Source organism: Nematostella vectensis, chromosome 3, assembly GCF_932526225.1.
Source record: "Nematostella vectensis chromosome 3, jaNemVect1.1, whole genome shotgun sequence".
Lineage (NCBI taxonomy): Eukaryota > Metazoa > Cnidaria > Anthozoa > Actiniaria > Edwardsiidae > Nematostella > Nematostella vectensis.
In genome coordinates this window covers 11,769,199-11,785,880 of record NC_064036.1, presented here as the reverse complement: position 1 = coordinate 11,785,880, position 16,682 = coordinate 11,769,199, and the positions used below count along the sequence as shown (strand labels likewise).

Genomic DNA, 16,682 nt, shown 5'->3' with positions numbered 1-16,682 from the left:
GGAAGGACTAGGCAGTTGCCGGATTATATATATTTATTTTTGCATATCAAACATATTCCCCACATATAGTGTCCTTCGTATGCATTGCCTTATATGGGAATTGATGCCCATATTTAGAAGAGATAAAGTTTTCCCGCTCCCGGATCTCCAGAAAACATGGTGAAAAATGCTGATTTCTGTCAATTTGTACCCTGGTTCCAGAGCCTCGTGCGTCTCTCTATTTAGTGGCCAGCGAGGTTGAGACGAGAGGTTGAGACGTCTCAACCCCGCTGGCCACTGAATAGAGAGACGCTCGGGGCTCTGGGACCAGGGTAGTCAATTTGAGACTCGCGGCCAAAATTTGTTAGAAAAACTTGATCGCTTGGTCAAACCTTTTTCTCACTGATCTTGAAAAGCCCTTAGACCCAGGCCTCCAAGGGGGGGGGGGGGGGAGTAACCACTCTTTATTCTTTGTTTTTCACACGTGGCGCTATCAGAGAAAGTGGTGAGAATATTGAAACCATGAATTGTTGTATGCCGATACATACAGCGCACCTTTTAATTAGAATCTGATGACAAAACGTCTGGAGATGTCGGGCTGAAATTATCTACAGAAATCTGTAAAGGGCATTCGATAGCACGTTTTCCTATCCTTATCCCGTGCGACATTTCTATTCTGAATCCCGCGTGAAAAACTATTTGTGGTCCATGCGAGCTCTATGGTCTTCTAGGTTTGTTTTTTCAATAAGAGACTCCGTGGGCTAACAGGGTCAAAATTACTGCTAACTGATGAAAAGAAACATTCGGAAAGCTCTTGTAAGCAGCTGAAGTTCCCACCATCAATCAAGAATTGCGCCCTGACTAAAGTAAGCAAGAGTCACTGAGCCGTGCAGTCTGTGCTCCTGGGAGAGATTATGGTCAATTATGCACTATTATGCTCTTCTTCTACTCAGCCCGTAGTCTGAATTGGGTATCGAGTTATGGCATTTAAATATCTTTAAAAACAATAAGCCAATTCATGATGAATAAAGATATATTGACATTTAGTTCCGATGAAGTATGATGTTATCGGTTCTATAGGAAAAGAATGTTGTAGTATTTATGTTATAAAAACTAGAACTTTGGCGTTAGTAAAGTATCCCGCTGCGCCGCGAACGAAGGAGGCAACCTTAGCGGCAAGTACGCAGGGAGTTCGACATAAAAGACGATTAGGTAGTGATTATTTCATCGCTTGGAGATCTAGACCCGGCATAATGAGGGATTGTTGATTTGCAAATCGCACGACTTATAGCAAATTACCTACCGTGAAATAATTCCTTCGCGCTAGCACTGGATTTGATACAGTTATAGATAGACACTATCAAGTCGATTTGATTATCCAATAATAGATCTATTAAACCAACCCTTGTATTTACAAAACACATCATCAGCAGTTTAATAAAATCCCGAAATTAACTTACCGGCACAGTTCGCGAATAAGGTGACGAGGAGGACGAGTTTGAGGGACGCGTTACTGTTTGCTAAATTCATTCTTATCCAGCCACTGAAGAACTGAGAACGTGGCACTGACCAACACACGATGGATAAAGACTCACAAGCGACAGAGCTGCACCAGAACTCTCAACGGTCACGATCAGCCGAAGACTGAGTGCTCTGTGGTGAGCCGAGCGTGGTTACTGAGGTGTTAAATTACTGCGCTTTCGACAAGCGCGTGCGATGATAATCCTTATGAACTGATGTCAGTATTAGATCAGATCTATGGGGTTAATACATGTACTAGTGCGTCCTGTTGTGACTGTAATTCCTCTCCTGAGTACTGACCGGGTCATTGCATTGCTTTTTAACCGTTGCAATTACTGCGGTTGCGTTACCATTGCGTGAGGGGCTAGATGACGCCTTGTGATGATAGGCAAGTTCTAATTGTCACGATCACAATAAGGCCATGTCGAGGACAACGGTAACAGTTGGAAAACATTAACTTTTTTTTCAATAAAACATCGATATAAAAGGGGAAAAACGCTTCTTATAAGCACTTTTTATTCTACGGAGTGTGAGAACGGGGCAGTGCCCTGGACTGATGGGGTGTGGGGGATGGGGGGGGGGGGGGGGGGGGTGCTAAATACTCTATCATATTAGATGATTGAAAATATTAGGAATTGGCTAGGCAAACAAATTTATTACTATCAACCTATTCTTGCGTCCTTGAAAGTGAAAATATTATATTATGCCAACGTTCTGAACAAATTTTATTTGCTTATAATAGGGGATTTTCAAGAAGTTGACACCTAGCTTCTGAAACAACCTCTCTTTATATAAATCATGTTTTCATGGCCACTTTTATTATCCAATCCAGTTTCCCGGCCGTTGTTCACCCCATGTCCGTTTTCCTTGTAGCTAAAATCCCATTTCCCTCCCAAAATCATTGCGATCCCTGGTTTCCGCCATTCCTGGTACATCAAAGAAATTACTCCACAGAATTGAGGATATGTGGTAGAGAGAGAAACTCTGCAACTCTGACCTTGTTGACAACCTTGGAGGTTTTTCAATCAAAATCAAAATATTGTCTGAGACGCTAGCAAAACACAGACAAATTGAGGTAGAGGGGTCAAGTACTTCAAAAGCAAATGGATGAACGCCCAACCTTAGCAAGAAAGCATAAAAAATTGCACTTTCTTGACTGCATTCCAATGCGTTCCCGGGATATTTTGTGTGTGCAAAATCTAACGCGGGTCTCAACCATTCTATACCAGCCTCCAGTCCAGGGACGCGGAGCATGGTGAAAATTGGTTGGGATGACAATTAATCGTATTGAAAAACGAAAAAGGAATAAAATTAGTATTTGACTTGTTTCTTGTCGCAAAAAGTAGTGAGGTTACGGCCCAACCAGCCCCTCCCCCACCACGGTGCCTGCAGTCCATCTAGTCAAATCATTTACTGATTTCATTTACTGATTTAGTATCACTTACCTTAAAATTTTCTTGATTTTCTTTTTACTTTGTAAACTTACAGAAAATCAAGAGATCGACGAAGATGCAGTCTAGGACGAGAGTCTTTTTTCACCACAGCTATGACCGCGATATGCGAATGCTAACTAAGGTTATAATAAGCTGTAATTCTGATTTCTTCTATTATGTTAAATTAAAATCGAATTTGACTGAACGAATATTATACTAGCGCAAGAGTAGCCACAAAAGCGCTCATATTATATAGTCTGCACTGATGTCTATCAAGGAAACTCAATAGTTTATTCATGTTTGTGCAAGATAGTAACTTTTAACAATTATGTAATGCTGGTATTAATGAGGGTTCTGATTTAACAACAATTGATAAAAATAGATACAAATACATAAGATAACGTTGAAGATGATACCCAGATAATCATCAGAGAAAGCGTTAAAAAGAAATATTAAGCTGATTTGATCCTATAAGCCGATTTGATCCTATAAGCTTGTTCCAGCGCTTTTTTGAAGGCAGCGATTTTTCCCCTGACATAAATTTAAAAAAAAAATGCATCAATAGTTCTATATTGAAGTGCCCTCTTTTCAAGAAATCCTTCATCCACCCCTTATATCCCTGGTTACCCGTGGTAACTATTCGAAAGGCTATGATCTACCGGTACGCATCCTCCCCCTCTTGGATACAACCTCCCCTACAGCCTCGCCTGCACACTTTGAGTAACCACTGTCTAACACCTTCCAAGAACACTTCTCCCAATCATTACTCAAAGCGCAATACATATGGCCATATGTACATGAACTGACAATTTCCCGTCCCCAGGGATCGCGGTCATCACAAGAGCGGCAGCCTGGGAGCCACCATCTTTGACAGTCGACCCTGCATCCGCAGTTACGCTTGTACACGGTTTGTACTCCTTTGGTTTGCGTTAGGGTTAGTTTATCCCACGGGGCGTGCCAGGAGCAGCTGCTAGTATGCAGCTCTCCGTTGACTGTGATGACACCAGTGAACAAGTACTGCGACCCTTCCTGGACATCTAGGGGACAATTGACAGGGTAATACAGCCTCACTTGGAAAACGATTTGGCCAAAGACCTCGGCATTCTCAGATGTCAAAAGTTGATTTAGACCCTTGAAGACGTGGCTGACGCTCACAGCAGCTGATTTCATGCCTGGTCCTTCTTTACGAATCTTGCCAAGAATTTTTCCCTTGATGGCTGCAGAAAAATGAAGAGATTCTCGATGAAACACTTATCTTTTAGACTGCATTTTGCAGTAACAGCGCATTTTAAAACGACTTGGACAGCTTTAGAGATTTTAATTCCCATCTAAGGCACAATATTATTCCGTGTCATCGGAGTATATAAGTGCTTTAAGTTTAGACGAGGTGCTTTTTTCTAATGGTTTACAAACTCTGGGTTGTGTTGCTACCTACCTACCTACCTACCTACCTACCTACCTACCTACCTACCTACCTACCTACCTACCTACCTACCTACCTACCTACCTACCTACCTACCTAAGTTTTGTAGGTGGATTCATGAGGAGGAGGAAGAGGTGATTTCCTGACATTCGATTAACATTAATGTTTGTTGCCATTTGTATGTTTTTGAAAAGTAAATAGGGCATATCCTCTCATTTGCTCTTTTGTAAGGTTTTCGATAACGCGCAGCTTCGATTTCGAGCTTATGATTGCTAATTCGCAGTTTTGTCAGCGCGATTCTGTGGTTTGTATTGGTGACCTGGCTGATATATGTTTCAAATTCGTATGTTGTTTTGAATATTCTATAGGTTCTAAGTTTGTTTTGTTGGTTGGATTCTTTTCTTATGTCATCATGTATGTCGCCGAACCATGTCTGTAACTCAACGTCTTGTATTCTTTGTTTTATTAACCTTTCAATTGCATTAAAATTATCAGTTATTAGATTTTGGCATTCCCATTTAGCAGCCCATTTTGATTGAGCCAGTCTTTTATAACTCCAGAAGGCTTTGTTGTCTGCCTCCTTAATCCGTTGTATGCAGTTTTCGAAAGTTTCTGCATTTCGTTTACAATAGATAATTTCAGCCATAATTTTAAAGATCGCATTTTTGCCTTTGTTCTCATGGGAAGCCTTCCAAGTTCGCCTCTGCATGCGTTATTACTTGCTCCTTTACCAACGCCGAGCAACATTTTACAGAACTTTATATGAACTTGTTCTATTGGTTCTTTTTCATTTGTAGCGGTTCCCATACACCAAACCTTTAACCTCACTCCGATACAGTAGAATGGGGGCTATCAGCGTATCAAATAGCTTCATTGTGAGTTTAGGATCAGTTCTAAAGTAGTCTCCTAATTCTTTTCTTAATTTGTAGAGTGCTTTCAGGGCTGTCTTTTTTAGCTTTTGTTTTGACAGAGCAAAATTTCCAAATGCCGATAAATGAAGTCCGAGGTATTTGTATGACTTGACGTTTTCGAGTCTGACATGACTGATGTAAAACGGGATGTTGTTCATTATTTTACCGTTGTTGTTGAAAATGAGAATTTTTGTTTTCTTAATATTAACCTTCAGGTCTGTTTGCTTTCAAAAATGTTGGACCTTGTCGAGATAGTTTTGGAGTCCTTTTTCCGATTTTGAGAAAATGACAAGATCATCTGCTTAAAGCAAACAACTTAGAGGTTTGCCGTTGAGATTAATATCGTCTATGTTGCAAGTGTCTAGCTGCTCAGGAAGGTCGTGTACATATAAATTGAACAGCGTTTGGCTAAGCATACAGCCCTGTTTCACACCTACAAGGCACTTGAATGAAGGTGTTAATAAATTATTGATTTTCACGGCCGATTTATCATTTGAGTACATCGACGAAACGACTTCATAAAACTTGCCGTTAACTCCAACATTTTTAGTTTATCGAGGAGTTTGTGACGCGGAATGCAATCCCTATCAGGTCGACATGGGAAGAACACCCCCCCCCCCCCCCTCCCAGGACCGTGCGTCCATTCCTTCGTTATAGAAGCACCTGATAAAGGGTGGCTCACGTGAATGTCACGTGAATCGACATTCATAGTACACGCACTGCACTTTTTTTGAGGATTTCCCAAAGAAATTCAATTTTTGAAAGGGTTGATCACTCGAGCGTACCAAGAGACACTCCGTCGGTTAAAGTTTCTAGAGGCCATATAAAGCACTGCGAATGTCTTGTGACTTCCACGACCCAACGCGCCGTGAATAATCTAAGTTTGGAAACAATCCATAACTTTGCTAGGCCTTGTTACTTGCTGCATTAAGGTATTTCGCAGACAAGTTACTCGACAGCACATGATCCATGATAGAATGATCGACCGGAACACTCGTCACCAATTCCCTATCCACAACTGATTGACAGATTCGGAATTCTGCACACTGCAGCAAGTCAAGAGGGTCATAACTGTTATAAAACTCCCCTCACTTATATACATATTTTTTTTTTATTTCGGTATCTTCAACCCAGCGATAAATTAAAACCTCAAGCAACGGAGTTTCACATTAAAGTATTTTAATGGATGTGCAGCTCGAAAACACATGCAGGTCGGGAACGTTGGGAACACAATAGACATTCTACATACGGTAAAACATATCGACATCTGTTTCATTTAAAATTCTACATGTACCATCTATCACAAAATATCCCCACCGGCTCTAACCGCTAGCCTTAATTGTAGAATCATAGTTATAGCCAATTACCAAGGTACCATTTGATAAAGTGCAAACCATACCTTGATCACCCTATCCCGTGTGACAAAAAAACATTGTGGCTGTTTTAGAGCCCTTTTTACTCACCGAAGGTTGCTTGACAAAACCAATCTTGAGGATGAGGCGGATTGTTGCACTTGCAGGTCTTTCCGTCGACCATAGACACACATGAGATAGCCAACAATAAGTGGAAGGCCCACATCTTGTCCAAATCTCTTTACGAAAACGTTCGTCTCTTTGTTGCTTGCGAGTGTGTTGAACAGTTCTTAAATTCTAAGTGTTCGGTTTCTAAAATGCCCAAGGGTTTAGGCACGTACGTCACCAAGAGCCAACATGGGATTAGTTCATGATACACAGACCTCTGCAGGCGAGTACCCAGGATTGGCTGTAGGGGGTGCGCAGTCATAGGTATCATATGGAAAGAGTATAGTATTTGAAGATTCCTTAATAAGAAAATACCCACTTTTTGGCCGCCAAGAAAGGGGGGGGGATGTTTTAAAAAAACCTTTTCACGAAGATATCTACATTTTTTTTAAAAGGAACTACGAGTGAAACCCCCCAACTCGAACTCGACTAGCTCAATAACCGTCTCAAACTGAGTTCTATTTCCCTTAAAGGTTTTTAATTGTTGTTGTTGTTGTTGTTGTTGTTGTTTTTTAATAGCGGTTAACTCGTACCCGAACTCGAATCCCCGCTAACTCATCATGTTTCTTTTTTCTTTTTTCAGAGAGGCTTTGCGTTTGGATTCAAAAAGTACTAAGTGCCTAGAATTAAGAATCAAGAATTAATAATTTAGAATTAAGAATACAGCGGGGGCTTGGACAGCTTATTCAGAACAATTAGCAGAAACGCCATCAGCTTCATCTTGTACGTCATCCCATCAGTCGTCCAAGAACGTATGAGGGACGCGCATATCTTCACCCAAGAGAACGATGTCTCTTGTTTCACCTCATGATGCGGGTGTGGACTAAGTTTGCGCCGTCGTGTCCGTCGTTGTGTCTGGGTTTGTAAGCCGACTTTTAGAAAATGTTTTTGTGAGAACTTAAAAAAAAACATTAGCTATACACACATTGGTCACCAGAAGAAACGCTGGCACCCGTCCAATTCGGCAACCATGGACATCTGTTTCTTCCTTATTATAGGACTCATCAGCATGGCATAGCTGGTTTTGCCTCAGTTGCTCTTATTATATTGCCGCCGTCCGTGCGTCCAAAAAGTTTTGTGCGCATTGCACTCTGGGAAGTAACCCCTCTCCACCGACTCATCATTATGCAAAGTGCATAGTGGTCTCCAAGGGAGATCGTCAATTGCTCCGAAATTGGAACTTATTGACTTGGAATCAAGAAAAAAAAATTTATGGTTTCCAAAGAGAAGTGTATTATTCGATCATTTGTGCAAACTTCTATTGGACTTTTAACATCTGTTCAAGGCTAGATAAATAGATCGATGTCTTCTTTGACTCAGGAAGCACTTTTTGGCAACCGTGGAATGCAGAAGTCGAGATAATTTCCTTACAACTCATCAACGGGTAAACTTTTAAAACACGGCATGGCTGCCGTACGAATCACTCTTTTATTATTTTGTTTGAAATCTGTATCGTCGCTTCTGGACCATGGATCGCAGAATTTTCTTGGCTATAACTACTGGAACACTCGATATCCCAGCCTGAATCTTCCCGCTGACTGGGACGGATTTTGGAATAGTTACACGGATGGTCGTAGAAACTACGAAAGAAGGTCTTCTGATCTTACATCGCGGTGTTCCGGTTGCCAATGCTCTCAGTCAAAGCTCGACTGTACTGGAAGCACTTCCAGCTCATTGTAAGTTTATGAAAATTTCCTTTACTCTTTATTAGCAATTATTAGCAATTATTATAAGTAATAAGTGTTAGCTTCCCGATATTCAGATATTGGCTATGACAGATGAGTTCACAAGGGGAGAGCAGGGTTTAGCCTTGTAGCCTATTCAAAATACGATAGCCCTGTAACTAGAGTAAGAATAACGAATAGAAGTTTCATTAGTTTATGTTACATATAAACTAAACGATCACTCGTTTCGAAGACAGCTACTAAGTGGTAAATATTTTCTCATAATAAACTTTACGAAGACGATAATGTCAGTCGAAAGTGTCTTCTATGTTTCTATGCAGATTAATGTTGCTACTGCGATGTTTGACTGGGTCTATTAATAGTGTTTCAAACTATAACCGCTCTTAAGCATATGCATGTGCAATAGAAAACGTTGTTGATTTTTGATGCAAAACTACTCTATCATCTACTAATCTACTAAACTACTCTATCAACTACTAAATCATACTCCACTCTTCTCCTACTTGGGCTAGAAATTCGTTGAAGAGATATGGGTATTTGTTGTATTGATGGTTGGGGGTTGGGGGTGGGGGGGGGGGGGGTGAGGCTGGTTAGCCTATTATTGATAAGAGGTCACCTTTTGATTTCTGATTATTGTCAGTGGTCATGTGAGTGTGGGATTGACACGTCGATGGGCCCTTAGAAGTACCCAAAGTAATGAAAAAAATAATAAATGTAAAATAAACACAACAGGATTTCGGTGCTCTGGCTCTCGGAAGATATGCACCCAACCAAGGTGTTAGCAAATACTCTTCAGCCAAACTCTAGCTCAGGTTATTGGACAAATTTCAAATCGAACAAGGAAAAACGGCAGAATCAACCCTTTTAACAAAACGCTTACTGAAAAATACTAGGAAAGAAGAAAGAGATAGGATGTAAAAGTACTCAAAATAAGGGGGGAGGTATCTGTTTTCAGTATATTTTTTGTAACTCAGCTAAAAAATAGCCAGGAGTCAATGGGATCTAAAATGATAACAATATTTTTTTTGTATTCTCACATTCAAAAAATATTTTCAGTTTAAACAATCTTGGAAGCATGTTATGTTATTTATAACCCAGGGAAGGATGGGATTATTCAGGGTGCGGGTAAGTTATTTTTAAGATTCAAGAAGGGCCATTTTTGTTAACGTGTAAGAGACCAATTATAAACCATGATCTATGATTGTTACTGTATAATCTGTGTGATTTTTTTAGACTTGTGAATCATTCAGGGCGAACAGTATATTATTTTATTTTAACAGAAAACATTTATTTCAACAGGACAGTGAGGATTTACACAGTAACAGAGCTTACAGAAATGCTACCAGATACTTTGACAGAAGTGTGAGTTTTGTTGTTGTTGTTTTTTTGGGAATAGCTATAGGATATTAGGTTCATACTTAATTATAATTTTTAATTCCATCCAAATCTGGCTCACACTAAATGATTGCTTACCAGTGAAAATAAAGTACATGGTAAAGAATCATTCATATCCTTTGTCTTTAAATTTTTGATTTTGAGTCTGCTGAATTGTTGTTGTTGTTGTTGCAGGGAATTTATAAAGACATCCTTATCAAGCATTGCAGATGATGTTTTCCACAACTTGACTGCTCTTGAAAAATTGTAAGTTCAAAAGCATTTCATACAGCTAGGTGCTGCGAATCTGTAAAATATTTTATTTGGATACAAAAATAATAAGTAAAAAAGGAGTAAATAACACATTTACTAATGGCATTGTCAGAATGCAGTAGCCTGTGTGGCAAGCGCAAAAGGCTGGGGAAGACGAGGGATAGACTCCACACGCCTTGAGAGAAGGACGGAACAAAAGAAGGGAAAGCCAACCATGTGAACACTTTATACTAAAAAACATGGTTTTGTTGCAAGCTCACATCCTTCCATACCTTTCAACCCTAGAATATCTCAAGGTTCTAGTTTTTTGTGGGTGGGGTATATTTGATTTTTGGGGGAGGGGTGGGTGTACCCTCACAATCAGCAGACGTTTGCCATTCAAAAAGCTCTCGTGCACAATATAGATCTCACATATATTCGATAAATGGTCAAAGAAAATAGTCAAAATATTGATTTTCTATAGAAGGATTTTTCTGAAGTGATAAAAATCACTAAAAAGCAGTAGATTTGTTGCTCCATGTGGAAGAGTGTTATATGGTAGTATAGCATATTGCACTTTAGGCTTGGCCGTATCACTGTAGCTGGATCATTGTCTTCCAGCCTCCATACCTCAACAAGGGTGCTAGCTTCCAAAATTTATTTTTCAAGTGTTAACTGCTTTGGGTTGATTTACAGAAAACTCCCATACAACAACCTGAAAGATTTCCCTGATATCTCTAAATGTGCTGCATTAAAAGAACTGTAAGTATTAGTATGTGAATATAACTTTTATCATGAACTTTTATAATAAAATACTGTTGGACTTTTGTTGTAGAGACTTATATAAGAATTCCATAAAGCTTTGGCGTCACAATGTAACATCCTTACCCAAGACTCTGGAAAGAATGTGAGTATCTGTTATGTAAAATAGTTGTTGACATGTTGACAGACAAACAGATTGATAATTGACTCTTTTTTGTAAGTGCAAGATTTTGTCGTTTTTCACAAAAGAAAAAAAAGGAAGAATTTGAAAATGCCTTGGAAGAAGCAGTTTATTAAGATTTGCCTTATCCAGTGGTTGGTTCATTACTAATTCATACAATTGGTCCTTAGCATCTTGATTGAAAATGAGCTGGACTGGATTCCAGACAACTGGTTTGATCTTCCCAACCTTGAGTACATGTAAGTGACATGTCTGCCTTACCTATACCAGGGGTGGGGACCCTTCAGAAAAGTAGATGGGCATGATCATCACATCATTTAGGGTATAAAATTTCGACCAGCCTCCATCCTTTTGGGGGTGTTAAAGGATTTTTCCAATTCTGCCATCTCTTACGGTATAAAATTCAACCAACTGCTATCCCTTAGGGGGTGTTTAAAGTTTTTATCCAATTGTGCAATGTGTATTTCTTATGCTAAAGGTCACCCAAAATGTATTACAATAAATCATAAGTTGACTGATTGGTTAATACTTCCAGCTTTATTGTCTCTTAGGGGGTAATAATTGCTGTTGACAAACACCCAAAGTGCCTTCCCTAAGGGTTAAAATTGATTTGCCTGCCGATGATCACCCCTGTCTGTTTTTGTCAGTCTCCCCCCCCCCCCCCCTGGACCTTATCCAATGTGTATGTCACTCCCTACCCTGTTGACTGTATTTCTTGTGGATATCTGTCTCTCTTATGGAGTCTGTCTGCCTGTCGGTAGACTGAAGACGTTATCTGATTATGCCATTACGTTACAGAGGCCTGAGCCATAACAAACTCAAGTCTTTCCCTGGATCAGCATTTGTAAACAACATTCTGTTAAGATATGTGTGAGTAGAATGTATTTCTTATTTTGCCTTTATCGCACAGCTGTTATTGCCATCTAGAAAATTCTGTGTTTCTACTGCCTTTTGGTTTTAGGTCTGTGGACAACAATCAAATTGATCGTATTTCCTATCCTAATCTGGAGCCATTTTTTCAAAACAGATCTCAGCTTGTTCATTTGTAAGTATACAGTTTATGTGACTATACACACAAAATTTAGGCACTAAAATGCATTCTTCTGGTGATTGGCTTACTGTCTACAGTTATAATTTCTTTTTCACTCAACAGAAACTTAAGCAACAATGCAATCGAATCTATTGCTTCTGAGGCTTTTTCTCAACTGATTCATCTAAAAGTGTTGTAAGTAGCAAATTGTTGATATGCACCACTGGATTACTGTGAGCTGGGTAGCCTTTGTAGAAAGTTTATTGGAGAAGGCAAATCTAAGACAATCTCTATTAACAGAGAGCTTCACGTAAACAAGATTGCACTGATTGGAGCCAAAGTATTCTACAGGATGCCTGAACTGCTCCACCTGTAAGTAACCATTCACTCAGGCTGTCATTATAGTCTTGTGCCTACATTATGCCTTTACTGATGTGCATTGTTCCTGGGAAGGAGGTCTCTTCTTCACCTGTAGCAGACTTGATTTCCTGGGATTTAGATGGGGGGTGTAGAGGTCCTGGTGCAAATGTAAGAAACATAAGAAAACAATGTCAGTCTTAACAAATTTAGAGAGCAGCAAGTCTGTGGGAACATTTCTTGGCATCTCTTCCTGGTGGGGCTCTGTTGATACTTGTACAGTCAATGCCTCATTTATCAAAGTGTGTTATTGCTTATTTGTTTTACTCAATGGGAGGTGCACGTTTTTGTATGAGCATGCCCTGTTTGGCCCTTGAAGAATGTTTTACACAATTATTAACAGCATTTTCTTTTGTAGGGATTTGCGCCACAACAAGCTATCTACAATCACTGCCCAAGGAGGTGTAACACCCTTTGATCAACTGCCAAAGCTTAAAACACTGTATGTAAGACAAGAATTGGCAAAACTACTCTTAAAAGGGAAAATGGTTTTGAAAGACCATTTGTCAATAGACATTATACAGCACTGTGTAAGCAGGTACAAGGATGAAAAAGATGAGTGAGCTGGACATGCACAAAGTATCAAAGGGCGAGAGAGTAAAAAGAAACTTTTCATTTCCCCCAGCTTCTGTTGCGCTTACAATGCAGTCTACTTACAAGGCATAGGGAATAATAGAAATTCTTGTGGCACTGGCCAAACACTGTTTAGGGTTGTCTGCTTACAAGACATTGTAACAAGACAGGGTTAAGGTGATGAGCAAGCTGGTCATGAGCCAGCTGGTGAAGGGAAAGAATTCTCCCCAGGCATGTGCCGTCTCTTTAAATTTTTGCTAGGGCCCCTTGTTGTGACTATGTAGATTACTATGATAGAAACAGGGGTGTTCCTATTGGTAGAGACTGTTACTTTATACAAAAGAGAATCGGTATAGAAACAAATTAACCCCTTTGCATCACAGTAGATTGGGTAACTGAAACTCCTGATCTCACTTTTGATTTCTTTACTTCTAGGATCCTTATGAAGCAGGAGTCAGGGTTTGAAACCCAGCATGTGATGTATAATGCATTCAAGGGTCTTTCCGCACTAGAAGACCTGTAAGTGGTAAAACAGAAGTATTCTATAGGTGGCTGCTTCAGGTTTTCTGTTTATGGTTATTGATATCTGAACAGAAGAAAGATACTCAGTTTCAGCCTCAGTTTCCCTGAGAAATATAAGTGTAGTTGATCTAAACAAAGTTATTTTTTCTTGTAATTTTTTTCTCGACAAATACTCAGCTAAAAATCTTGGTATTTTTACACCTTAGTATTCAAATGTCTACATGTTGTAATGCTCCACTCAATTGAAATATATGTACTTTCGTTTCCCTTCTTTTTTAGTTGGCTTAATGACAACAAACTAACAAACTTCCCTCATCCTGCCCTGTCGCAAGAAGTTATGCCTTTAAAGTTTCTGTGAGTACTTTGTTTGCATCTTTTTCTCAAAGAAGGTGGCTTGGTTCTTGCTCTTGTTAGACAAATTGAATGCTCGAGGTTCATCTTTGTTTATTTTTCATCAGTCATTTAGAAAACAACCAGATCAATTCTCTGACAAGTTATGCAGCCACAGACTTCCCTGTGGATCTGCAGGTCCTACATGGGTATGTATGTGCCAGTTCATCCTAAGGGCCCTGCAGTATTCATTGGAGTGCTCCCTGATGTTATGTATGTACTTTGAGCCAATATCTTGTGGGCCGATCCTTGTGTTAGCTCCTAGCCTTCATTCATTCATTCATTCTTTCATTCGTTCGTTCGTTCGTTCGTTCGTTCGTTCGTTCGTTCGTTCGTTCGTTCGTTCGTTCGTTCGTTCGTTCGTTCATTCATTCGTTCATTCATTCATTTATCCACCGACCCTGTTTTCCTTTAGAAACATAGTGCAACATTGCAATGTTTATACGAAATGTTATTCTCCTTTGCATCTGCATTGACTGTTTCAGCAAATTACGTTGAAATGGGGACTATCTATTGGGCGATGTGCAGCGTCTTTAACCCAATATTGTATATTAATCAATAACCCCTGTGTCTCCTTATTCTTGTTACTTCTGTTTGATTCTTCAGCGGGTTAAAGGACAGTCACGAACCATTTTTGAAGCTCTCGTCCCTGCAAAAGCTGTAAGTGTGCCACAAAAGTGAGACACGTAATTTAAATTATAAATGCCATTCTTTTGTAATTTGTACATTTCTATGCCCAGTTTTGTGCACAACAATCAAATCACCTCGATTGGAGAAAAAGACCTGTGGCACTTGAACACGCTTGTGGATTTGTGAGTATAGCAAATTTGAAATGTCATTTATTTAAGAAAATTGCAGAAAACCAAAGCTACAGTATGTTTACATTTGGTTTATGATATTGTATAACATAATACTTTTACCCAATTTAATTAAATAACATAGCAATCTCCGATGATTTTAACGTAAAATGCGAACATTAAATTTAATACTTGGAATTGTGTGCCTATTAGAGATTTCTTCGAGGATGTGACTGATAATTTAAAGCGGATGGCCTGTTATAAGTGGGGCAGATTCTGATAGATTCTTTTGTCTTTTGTCTGTTGAGGTTTCTGTCGACCTTCCATAAGTTAAGTGGTGTAATTGCCGCTTTTTCCTCAATTGCATTTTTCCACTTAATGTAATGCCGGTACTCTGCCACCAGCTATGCTTCAGTCAATAGCCTCACCAACGCTACGGTTCACCCAGAAGCATTCAGAAACCTCACCTCTCTTACAAGGCTGTAAGTATAATATGATATTCATTGTAACAAATAGCTCTATAGTAACAGCAATAAATGCAGCGTCACTAAAACGGCTACGAGTACTACTGCAACCAATCAGCAATTATAAACGTCAACAACAACAGCAACAGCATAGCAATGTTACAACAACAACAGAAGCAACAACAAATTCATAGTAACATTACCTAATTGCAATCAGTACTTACTTTTCATGAATTAACAATGACCATAGCAGCTACGTGAGCCTAGTGTGTATATTCTGTCTAGCTATAATAATCTCATCTCTCACTCAGGGACATTGACTATAATCAGTTCCACTACGTGCCAACGGCAGTGACTACCAAGTCCCGAATACCCAAAGTGCAAGTGATGTAAGTTAAATAATACGTTTATAGAGGATTTTGTGTCACATTAATTCGTGCTTTCGCGCTAGATTGCTTTGCGGAAAATGAAAAAGCATCTCATAAAAGTCATCAGTGCGGGACCTTACCAAATTTGGTTATATTGATCTAGCTACTTAATTATGCAAATATCCAAATTACGGCATGGAGTTTGAAACTGGAATTTGTTTTGTTATCTTTCCTTACAAACTGCAGCAGAAAATAGCAGCGATTGCTGGCCCAGTTTTCTTTTGGTTTTTGTACACACTATTGGTAGAAGTGTACATAGTCTTTTGTGTTTTGGTTATTTGAGCAGGGCAGGTGTCGGCAACGCCTTTGTAGGGGCTGCTTGCACGTTGCTTTACGGTATAGCCTCGTGACCTACCAGAATTCAGACTCTTGGTCTTGCTGGGTGCTTGCAGGGCTGTTTGATTAATCCATGGCATCGAGTGAATATGCGCTATCCCAAGACAAGAAGAACACTAAAATTCTTGTATGTCCTAATCGTTAGCTCGACTAATGTATTACACCGTTAGATTTGTGACTTCATATGTTTCCTTATCAGGCATCTAACAGGCAACAAGATTACGTTCGTCAAAGCCGGAACCTTTAGTGAGCTTAATGAATTGCAGAATGTGTGAGTACAAAGGCACCAGTCAGTCAATCAACAGCTAAATGTGAGGAATGTGTTTTCTAAGCTATTTTTTATAAATGTATTAAATTGGTGTATTTTTCTCTAGGTATCTAAAGAATAATAAAATTGTTGCTATAGAAAATGGAGCTTTTCCTCTCAATTTACGAGTGATGTAAGTAGTAAGCACATGATCAAGTTTGCGGCATATTGTTATGTGTTTTTAAAAGCTACCACGGCTCAACGCATTCTTATATCAACTTTGCTTTGATACAGAGAAATAGATGCCAATAGATTTACATTTATCCACGAAAACCAGTTCACCAATTTAACTCTTCTGAGGACCTTGTAAGTACATATTGTCAGTATTTACTTTCACCAGAAAAAGAAAAGAAAGAAAGTAAACAAAATTGGAATAG

General features: G+C 39.4%; 3 protein-coding genes across 4 annotated transcripts in view; 1 reads left to right on the top strand and 2 right to left on the bottom strand.

The window, feature by feature from the left end:
- The window catches only part of LOC5520074 (thyroglobulin), a 31,514-nt gene extending 29,723 nt beyond the window's left edge, over positions 1 to 1,791 (bottom strand). The window contains exon 1 of the mRNA XM_048724543.1: positions 1,440 to 1,791. Within this exon, the coding sequence (XP_048580500.1) occupies positions 1,440 to 1,509 (70 nt within the window). The 5' untranslated portion in view covers positions 1,510 to 1,791. The remainder of the gene's footprint in view (positions 1 to 1,439) is intronic.
- A 1,412-nt stretch (positions 1,792 to 3,203) lies between these two features.
- On the bottom strand, positions 3,204 to 6,945 carry LOC5519993 (metalloproteinase inhibitor 3). Its single transcript, XM_032364891.2, has 2 exons — positions 6,731 to 6,945; positions 3,204 to 4,150 (listed from the first exon to the last, which is right to left on the bottom strand). The coding sequence occupies exons 1-2, from the start codon at positions 6,843 to 6,845 to the stop codon at positions 3,582 to 3,584; spliced, it is 684 nt and encodes a 227-aa protein (XP_032220782.1). The 5' UTR covers positions 6,846 to 6,945; the 3' UTR covers positions 3,204 to 3,581.
- Positions 6,946 to 7,907: 962 nt separating this feature from the next.
- Positions 7,908 to 16,682, top strand: part of LOC5519992 — a 35,256-nt gene continuing 26,481 nt past the window's right edge. Inside the window, exons 1-21 of one of the 2 annotated variants that reach the window (XM_032364946.2) lie at positions 7,908 to 8,463; positions 9,772 to 9,834; positions 10,042 to 10,113; positions 10,795 to 10,860; positions 10,934 to 11,005; positions 11,212 to 11,280; positions 11,840 to 11,911; positions 12,003 to 12,086; positions 12,195 to 12,266; positions 12,372 to 12,443; positions 12,847 to 12,930; positions 13,497 to 13,580; positions 13,863 to 13,937; positions 14,042 to 14,122; positions 14,580 to 14,633; positions 14,714 to 14,785; positions 15,175 to 15,252; positions 15,546 to 15,623; positions 16,198 to 16,269; positions 16,373 to 16,438; positions 16,540 to 16,611. In XM_032364946.2, coding sequence (XP_032220837.2) covers positions 8,192 to 8,463; positions 9,772 to 9,834; positions 10,042 to 10,113; positions 10,795 to 10,860; positions 10,934 to 11,005; positions 11,212 to 11,280; positions 11,840 to 11,911; positions 12,003 to 12,086; positions 12,195 to 12,266; positions 12,372 to 12,443; positions 12,847 to 12,930; positions 13,497 to 13,580; positions 13,863 to 13,937; positions 14,042 to 14,122; positions 14,580 to 14,633; positions 14,714 to 14,785; positions 15,175 to 15,252; positions 15,546 to 15,623; positions 16,198 to 16,269; positions 16,373 to 16,438; positions 16,540 to 16,611 — 1,730 coding nt within the window. In that variant the 5' untranslated portion in view covers positions 7,908 to 8,191. The remainder of the gene's footprint in view (positions 8,464 to 9,771; positions 9,835 to 10,041; positions 10,114 to 10,794; positions 10,861 to 10,933; positions 11,006 to 11,211; positions 11,281 to 11,839; positions 11,912 to 12,002; positions 12,087 to 12,194; positions 12,267 to 12,371; positions 12,444 to 12,846; positions 12,931 to 13,496; positions 13,581 to 13,862; positions 13,938 to 14,041; positions 14,123 to 14,579; positions 14,634 to 14,713; positions 14,786 to 15,174; positions 15,253 to 15,545; positions 15,624 to 16,197; positions 16,270 to 16,372; positions 16,439 to 16,539; positions 16,612 to 16,682) is intronic. The other variant, XM_032364947.2, reaches the window with a different exon arrangement.